Consider the following 9,454-nt stretch of genomic DNA (forward strand, 5'->3'; position numbering starts at 1 on the left):
TGAAACCATAAATTTATATCTAACAAGAATAAGCCTGTAACATCATTTGAATATTGAATCCAACCAGAAATCTGCAAGGGATCTATTGGAGCAATTGAGAGGACTTCAATGTTATAGTTAGAAAATAAAATTGAATCATTAGACATTCAAATAAATAAGAAAAAGTTAATTTGGGGATATAAAAATTTTAAATAATTGAGTGAGAATATTTTTTGAAATTAATTAATGCAACTCTGACGAAGGGGTATTTACTGCAAAGTGAAAGTTCAAAGGGTTTTTGTCGCAAATAAAAATTCAAGGGGGTATTTTTCACTAATTCCATAGTACAAGGGTGTCTTTATAATTTAACCAGAAACAAAACATGGTGTTTAATTTACTAACTGTTTGGTTCTATTGGCATTTATGAATGGCATGATGGTTTAAGATAGCCACTTTATCTGAAAGATGCTACTTTAAATGGTTATTGATTTTGGTTGTTTGGTGGGACGTTTCCAATATACACCCGATAAAGCCATCTACCACCTAAGCACAAAAATGTTTTTTCCCCTTTTGACCGTTTGGTGGGGTGTTACAAGAAACAACACGATAAACAATCCAGTGTGACATTCTTGCTTTATGTTGGAGTGCCATCAAGTCAATCAATTGGTCTACAATGCCCGTATATGTTTATAATGGGTGAAATTGAGATCCAACGATTGATCTTGCATGCCAATCAAATCTAAAGGCCCATGTCATTTGATGATCACATTTATCATATAAAATCTGGAACCTGTTGACAAAAAACTGAACAGTCCGAGATCCTAACCTCTTCTATTCAAAAAAGTTGGTGACTGTTTAGAAGAAACTAAAATTTGGGATTGTTCATTTTATTGTCATTGTTTGGATGGTTGATAAAGAGAATTAAATTTTGAAATGTCACTTAACGGCTGATTAACGGACTGGTTAACGGTAGGTATTGGATTGTCACATTTTGAAAGTTTGGGTATTGGATTATCACATTTTGAAAGCTTGGATACTGAATTATCACATTTTAAAGTTTAGAGACCAAATTGTCACTCGAGCCAAAGTACAGGAATGTTCCCTTATATTTATAACATACATTATAAATAAATATATAATCTATTATATTCTAAATAATAAATGACATGTAATATATGTATATATAATATATATATATAGATAATATGTGAGATATATTAAAATATATAATATACATATAAATACATATACCGATCGGTTTTGATTAAGTGCATCTTTTAGTTCGTTTTTTTCAAATTTTTGTGAGCACCCTTAACTGCAACTCCTATTGCATCTCTAATGATCACCTCCAAGCCTACCTGTCCAACAGACTGAGATGAGAGAAAAGCAACGTCCATGTTGAGTTTTAAGCTGTGTTTGATTGCAATGCAAATTTATTTGCACTAGTATAAATTTATGGGAGTGTAAACAAAATAAAATTGCAAATTATCATTTAATTTTGTTTTGAGTTTTATTTTATTCTGCCTCATATCTTAATTTATTTCATTTGTAATGTAATCAAATAAAATAAGCTAAAATTTGAAACAATAATAGATTAGAATTTACACTTAAATCATTTGCACTGCCACAGTTTTACACCAGTGTGAATTTATTTGCATTGCAACGAAACACAGCCTTAGCCACAAAGGGAGGTAGGGGGTCCAGTAGGGCTGCGGACTTGGGAGATTGCTGCGTGGGATGGTGGGAGGATTTGCATGCTACCAGTCTAACCAATCCTTGTTTATGATGAGAAGCAAAACTGAGTGGGGTGAGTCATCCTTCAATTCCCGTGAACACCAGCCTGTTTTCTGAGCCAAATGCGCCAATATATGATGGCAAGAATTGAAAGGGCTCGGGCTGCTAGGGTGCTTCATCCAACTAGATCTTGATCTGCATTTAGAATTTCATGTTCTAAGCTGACCAAGCAGAAAGGGCTTGAGCGAATGGGCAATTGAGTAGGAGATCTGTGGCAACTTGTGGGTAGTAGATCCCGAATCGGCAAGAGCTCGGATCTGTTACCCATGAGATGTTGTACTCTGTGGGAACAAAGTCCTTGGGAGAGAATTGCGGAATTGCCTTGTCCTCGACGACGACGAGCGTCAAGCCAGGTCTTACTCGATCCAACAGAGTTACAGAGGGGAATTTGAAGGAGGTCCTAAAACTCTATCAACTGGAAGGGGGCCGTTCCACCTGCACGGATTGTTTGCGACTATGCAAGGAGGTCCTAAACTCTATCATCAACTGGGCAGGCTGCCCGATCTGAATTCTGTTCTCAAGGAGGCTCGGCATCCATTTGTTTTCCCAGATGCTGATTGATTGGCCCGAACCCACTTACGTTACTCTATATGGCTAAAATAGGGCAAATCATTTCAAGTATCTCTCTTTTTAACTTGAACCCACCTATTTCTTTCTTGTGGGTAGATCTACCCAAATCCGGACCGGACTAGCCGTTCCAAATTTTAATTAATTCAGTTTAACCTTTGATGTAAAAACTTGTTTTATAAACACGGCTTATTTTGCAAATGTGGCAGAGTATTTTGTGCTTTTTTTTTTTTTTTTTTATTAATACAAGTAGCTAGGGGGCAAAGGAATTAGAAGACTTCTTTTGAATTCTAAACTAAATATCCACATATGTAAGATGTTTTGATCCTTCAGAGAAGATCACTAGCTAAACGACTTGACTAGCAGACTCAACCTGTTCTTTGACATTTTGCCTTTCTTAGTTTGTGTTTTTATTGCTCTAATTCAAGGGGAGATGGCTAGGACCAAGGATTGTACTCTGGTAACAAAAAGGATACAAGGACTGATGGATACAAGGTCTTACACGTTATTGTGGTCAAAATGAAGTTGCCCAACCTTCCACTTGGTCAGAATATAATCCCCGGTGGCAAAAAAAGTCCTAATTGCCACACATAAATGAGTTAGTTCACAAGGCCAATCCGAATGTATATGGTATATACTAATCTGTTTGACCATCGACGTCGCATATAATCACTCCAAACTCTTACCATGAAAAGTTGCATTACATCAGCACTCACAACAATGTGAGCCTGATCTCGACATGAGATTAAACATTCAAACCAAACACAGGGTCAGTGTGAGCATTCCTTGTTTGATCATCAACCGTCATGTTAATTTGATTGCACAATTTTTCACGTGGCAACATTCCGCTCCTCGACTACTCTCGACTCTCGAGCAAGCCGCAAGCGTCAGGAGCTAATCTGTCAAAAGAAAAAAGTGTTTTCACAGTTACACTGTTACACACCCTGGAGTTATTTGTAAGTAAAATTGAGGATGGAGCTTATAATATTTTCAATTAAGTGGTGTTTATTTAATTTTAATTTAAGTATTATTTTTTGGATAATGTCTAATTTATTTAATCATAATTTAAGTTGCACTTTAGTGAGAGTTGTCAATTTCTTATTTTTAGATAAATTTATATTTTTTTATATCTTAAAGTTAATTTTTATTATTTTTAAAAATATTTTTTATTAATTTATTATTATTTTTGTATTATTTTTAGGTAAAATTGTATAAAAACATCCTCTTATAACAATTCTACAAACCGATTTTGTGTTTTGACCCTAACAAAGGCCTCCTCCATAGTTTCAAGGAAAAAGGAAAGGTGCAAATACCTCATTTCCATTTACTTTTTGTTAACAAAGGCATTGAAGTTATCAAAATACCCTTATCATTATTAATGCATTATCATACACAATTTAAAATTTCAACTTTACCTTTCACTAATTTATTTTGCTATGCAACTTTCAAAGAATAATTCTCCTTCATCTTCTTGGATAAAGTAAGATAAAAGGACTGAAGTGAAGTAAAATTAATGCATTGCATCAATATTTTTTATTTGAAATGCCGATGAAAGGAAGGTACTTGCACCATTTTTCAAAATAATAGGGGAAGTTTTTATTATGGTCAAAACATTGGGGGTTTCATAAGATTGTTAGAAAACCCAAAAAGGTTTTTATAATTTTCCTTATTTTAAAAATGGAATTAAATTGATTTTAAAGTAATTACTCTATTTAAAATTAATATTTTTATTAATTTTTAAAATTAGTAAAACTTCAATTTAATTAAGTATATTATGTTTTTTTTTAATTTAAATTCCTTATGAAATTTAACTAACTATATAAATTTATATTTTTTAGTGGAACTTAGGTTGGTTTTAATTAGTAAAATTTAATTATAAAACTAATAATTGTTAGATAATTTTGTATTAGTTTTATATTAATTTTAAATTTATATTAGTTTTTAGTTTATCTTATTCCTTTTTATTAATTACATTATTTTTCGTTATATTAATAACTATATTTTTATCAATAATAATTAATAATTATTTTTATTTTATTTAAGTAATTATTAAATTTTTATTATTTTCAAATAGAATATAAATGCATTATAATTTTAAATGGAAGTAAATTATTTAGCACAATAATATATCATTGAATATCTCAATTTCATTATAGTTAATCTTACTAATAATTACAGTTTAATGCAAATATACTTAATATATATAAAGTTTTAGTTAAATTGAAATGGATATAGATTTAGATAAAGTTAATGAATTTTATGCAATTTAATGGAGTAAGGAGATGAGAGAGAATTAGTGGCATGAATTATTGAATGAGATAGTTAATGATATAATTAATGAGAAGAGATTATTAAAAGAGTAGAGAGAAAGAGAGAGAGTGAATTTATGGTGAACTAATGAAGAGTGTTAAAAGTCTTAAAGGTGATTGGTTAATTGAGTTACTTTGTTCAATTTTAAAATTAAAAAATTCAAAAAAAAAAAAACAAGAAAAAAGATGAGTTCCTTTGAGAAGAAACCAAAAAAAAAAGGTAAATGTCTTTGAGAATAAAATCAGAAACCAGGAAGGTGACATCTTGGCACATTCCATTTTATTATGCAAATATAGTTTAGGGAGAGTTTGTCTAAGAAAACAAGAAAAGAAATTCTAGCATACTACCAAACCTCTATTTATTTATTTATTTATTAGAAATAGCTCTCAGGGCTTTATTAATACAAATCAGAAGCATCCCACTCTCATCATAATAAATTCAATACAACTAGGAAGATAATCTCTCTTAAAGAGTCCGGGATCAGTGCCAATTTCGGCATGTACTTCTTGGAATTTTGTTTGATTTATAATGAGAACATTGTTTTGATGAAACCAACGAAAAAAAATGCTTCTTAAGATTATAAACATGTTTTCACTTCTGGAATTCTTTTATGAGGCCCATTTACACTCTGGATCTGCTGCAAACATAGGGATATTGTGTACAACACGCTATATTACCCATCAAGAATAAAGAATGAATTGGTTACTGATGTGTTCACTCTTGATTGGTCAAGTAGATTATTGTACATGCCTTTATTTGTAGTGGATCACTGGATTCAGGCCCTACCATTTGAGCCAGCCTTTGACTGTAACCTTAAAGCTCTTATTGATCACATCAACCTACATTTAAATGGATTTGGGTCCAAATTATAAATAAGAGAAATAAAAGAAGAATTAACATCTATTTAATTGGAATTTCTACCTGAATATTGCGTGATGTTTGTACACAATACTAAAATACCAGAGGAAATCATGTTTTCAAAGCTAGAAACTGAAGAATATGTTTGTGATTTCATTCTTGAAGAAAGGGTTTCCTTTAAAAAAAAAATATTTAAACCATTGCGAAACTTTTTTTTTTTTAAATCACAAAAAACAATTCTTGATAAAAAAAAACATTCTCAAAAATTGAAATTTTGAACCAACCCGATTCAAAAGCAAACCTAATCCATATTTGAAGTTTTTGTGGTTGGGTTAGGACTTAGGATTAGGGTTAGCCACTTAGGGGTTCAACACCTTGGTTGGGTTAGAGTTGACCTCAACCCGGCCGACTTGAGGTGAGTGATACTGAATTACTAATACCTCCTCGCAAGATGTAGTTTATTCAGTAGGAGTGGTTTCATTTCATGTGACCATGAATTAATTAACAGTAACAAAAAAAAAAACCTTATTATTATATATTAAAACAAGGTTGGCTATGTGAGATGTCTTCTGCTTGCTCTATTATTCTAATCTTGCAATTCTAGAAGATGTACATTATTCTCTTTCCAACCTTCTAAAGCTGTCATTTCAATGGGACAATTTTTTTTTTTCAAAAAATTAGAAAGAAATTATGACATAAATAGAGGTCTGGAATTGGAATCAGAATGGGCTATTTTGATTCCAACCGTTTGGTTGAGCGGAATCGGAATCTCATTCCCATTTTTGTTGGAATGGCATTCCCCCATTTGAGAGATGATCATTCTCTGCCCCTCCCTTGGGAATAAAATCTCATTCTTGCTATTTTTAATTCTCATTCCCATTCCTATCTGAACCAAATAGAATATGGAATTAATCATTCTAATTCTGATTCCAGAGGATTTCAATTCCGATTCTAATTTCAATTCTGACTACAAACCAAATGGACCCTAAAAAATAAGGCCCGTCATGCTTCTTTCTTGCTAATTTCTCTGAAAAAACTAACCTCATTCACCGTCTTCCAAACAAATTTGGGTGAATTTATAGTATTCCAAAATCCAATCCATTAGTATCTTGATTCTCTAGAAATAGCACAAAACAAACGTGGGACTAGTATATTCACTTTTTGCGTCCCTCTCTTTCATACCATTTTATTCTTTTCAATCTTCACATTCTTACAAATGTGAATCGTTTTGGATAAAGACCAATCAAGCGTAGATCACTACGAAACAGGGTGGAACGGTGTAGAGACAAAACAGCTCAATTATATTATATTATATTATTATTTGCTTACATTAATTTATGATTTTTTGAAAAATAATAAAAAGTTTATATTTTCCTTTTTATTTTTTAATTAAAAAATTAGATATTAGATTTTCCGTACATCGCACGGATTCTCGCTAATAAATAAATATAAATAAATAAATAAAAGGAAGAACACCATACGGAACGGAAGGTTATTTACATGACTCGTTTACATGGTCTTCTGTGAGACGAGTCAAAGAAGGGAAACCAACTAGAAGAACCCCACGGACAAGGAGAATTCGAGTTTTGGGGTCATGGCCGCCGAAGCATCGCTGCGTCATTCTCGGTAAACATCTCTCTCACTTCTTCGTTGACCCTTGATTCCTTCACGCTTGCACGCTTGTTGAACTACAATAATGTTCTTGTTTTTAAAGGTCATGCATGACTCTTTCTTCAAAGCATAAAACCTACTTCCATCTTCTCGTCTCCTCTCACCTCCATTCTCTGTTTTCATATTCTATTCATTGTTTTCTGAAGCTCATATCTAACTGCTTTATCTTTCTTCCCTTTTCTTTTTATAGGCTTTATATATTTAGAGTTTTGAGAGATCAATGACGGCAAACTGCTTTTGTTGAATCTTGAGGAAGTAGTAGATAAATCCCAACCTGGGATTTACTCATCCCGAGATTCTAGGGAGAAACCCAATCTAGGTTCTGTTCTGCTGGAATTCTCTTCACCAAAATTGGGGAGAAAATTTTACCTGGGTTTTGCTGAATCTTGAAAATTATAGATTCCTATCTAGGTTTTTTTTTTTCATCTTGTGGTTCTGCATGGTTTTGAATTTGAGAATTTGATAAATTCCCACCTGGGTTGTACTCATTTTGAGACTCTACATAGACAGCCTGGGTTCAGGGTTCTTCTGGATTCGTTTTCTTGACAGAAGTAAAATCCTACTTCTGGGATTTTACTGAATTTTGAAGAGACATAGAATTCTAACAGGTTCTATTTGCTCGAATCCCTATCGGGAGCCATGGCAGAGTCCTCACAGGAGTTCAATCACAAGCTTGACGACTCAGAAGCAATTGAATTGAGCGGAAAAATCATGATGGGAGCGATCATTACCCTCTTCTTCGTGGTTGTTTTCGTCCTATGCCTCCATCTCTATGCCAAGTGGTTCTGGGGCCGTAGACCTGATGGCAGAAATCTCTCTGGAACAAGCCGCCGCCGCTTTGTCTTCGCACCAAACCCAGACCCTGCTCATGCCCAGCGTCGAGGCCTTGAACCCTCCATTATTCGGTCTCTCCCTGTAATAATCTTCCATCCTAATGAGTTTAAGGATGGATTGGAATGCGCAGTGTGCCTATGTGAGCTCTCTGATGGGGAGAAGGCCCGAATTCTTCCTAAATGCAATCATGGGTTCCATGTTGATTGCATCGATATGTGGTTTCAATCGCATTCGACATGCCCACTCTGCAGAAATACAGTTGCTCCTGAATCCTCTATTCCCGGTTCAGAGGCACCAGAAATTCAGTCAGTTGACAGTAATTCCGGTTCTGGGTACCTGACGGAATCCCCAAATTTCCCTACAAACATCTTGTTTTGGGGCAATCAGACTCAGGTTAGCACTGGAGGCTCAGGTACAGAAGGACCTTCATCACTATCGCCATCAGTGCCAAATAGTGGGAGGGGTGGAGCCCTGGTCATTGAAATTCCAAGGAGATTAACTGAGGGATTCTCATCTGTGTCACCTTCACCTTCAACAAATAGATTTTCCGAAGAGGAAACAAGGTCACCAATGACTACACGGTTGAGATCACTGAAGAGACTCTTGAGTAGAGACAAAAGGGTTCTTCCGTGCAGTCCTCATTCAGTGGACCTTGAACAAGGTGAAGGTGAGAAAGGTCAGTGTTCAAAAACAACCTCAGCATCATGAAGGCGGACGTATTAGTGCAGATTGGCAAGGAGATGACAACCAGGTTTTGGAGGCAAGAAAATGAATCCAGCAAAATGAGTTTCTGTTGTTTATAATACACATTGTACAGGTTCTGGCTTGAGGCTCCAAATATTTGGTTATGCTAAGTTATACTGGCTTCTCTGATCTTTGGGGATATGTTACCCTGGAAAGTGTTCTTTCATTTGCTTTCCTTTACATTGGTGGTGAAAAATAGGTGCTCTAGAATCCGTGAATTTTGCATTATTGTTTGAGTACCAAACTTCTCATGCAGTTTGGAACTCAGGTGGAGATACTGTATAGAAAGTAAGTAGGCTTTTCTTTTGGGATAGAGCAAACCATCTTCCATGGAATATTGATATAATATTTATATTCTTTTCTCATCTGAAATTCATATGTGATATGAGATTCTCGTTTAGCTATAGTCAACTGAGAAAATCCAATCTCAGTTCTTGAATCAACTGGAGTTCTGGGTTGAATTTTTATATGCTTGGGGTCCGTTTGGTTTACAGTTGGAATTGGAATCAGAATTGAAATCCTCCAGAATCGGAATTGGAATGGTCCATTCCCATAATCTGTTTGGTTCAGACAGGAATGGAAATGGGAATTAAAATCAGCAGGAATGGGATTTCATTCTCAAGGGAGGGGCAGGGAATGGAGGGAATGGCCATTCCAACAGAAATGGAAATGAGATTCTGATTTTGCCCAACCATGC

At 34.4% G+C, this 9,454-nt stretch overlaps 1 protein-coding gene across 1 annotated transcript; it reads left to right on the plus strand.

Annotated features, from left to right (window-relative positions):
- Positions 1 to 7,005: 7,005 nt before the first annotated feature.
- Positions 7,006 to 9,129, plus strand: LOC148846715 (RING-H2 finger protein ATL60-like). The gene is made up of 2 exons (XM_088948179.1): positions 7,006 to 7,134; positions 7,817 to 9,129. The coding sequence occupies exon 2, from the start codon at positions 7,819 to 7,821 to the stop codon at positions 8,719 to 8,721; it is 903 nt and encodes a 300-aa protein (XP_088804305.1). The 5' UTR covers positions 7,006 to 7,134; positions 7,817 to 7,818; the 3' UTR covers positions 8,722 to 9,129.
- The last annotated feature ends 325 nt before the right edge of the window (positions 9,130 to 9,454 follow it).

The sequence above is a fragment of the Nelumbo lutea genome, chromosome 6, assembly GCF_056320005.1.
Source record: "Nelumbo lutea isolate HS-2025 chromosome 6, American lotus-T2T, whole genome shotgun sequence".
NCBI lineage: Eukaryota > Viridiplantae > Streptophyta > Magnoliopsida > Proteales > Nelumbonaceae > Nelumbo > Nelumbo lutea.

Bases quoted from the DNA above. Each gene is read 5' to 3' on its own strand.
- LOC148846715 (XM_088948179.1), top strand. From the start codon at position 7,819: ATGGCAGAGTCCTCACAGGAGTTCAATCACAAGCTTGACGACTCAGAA.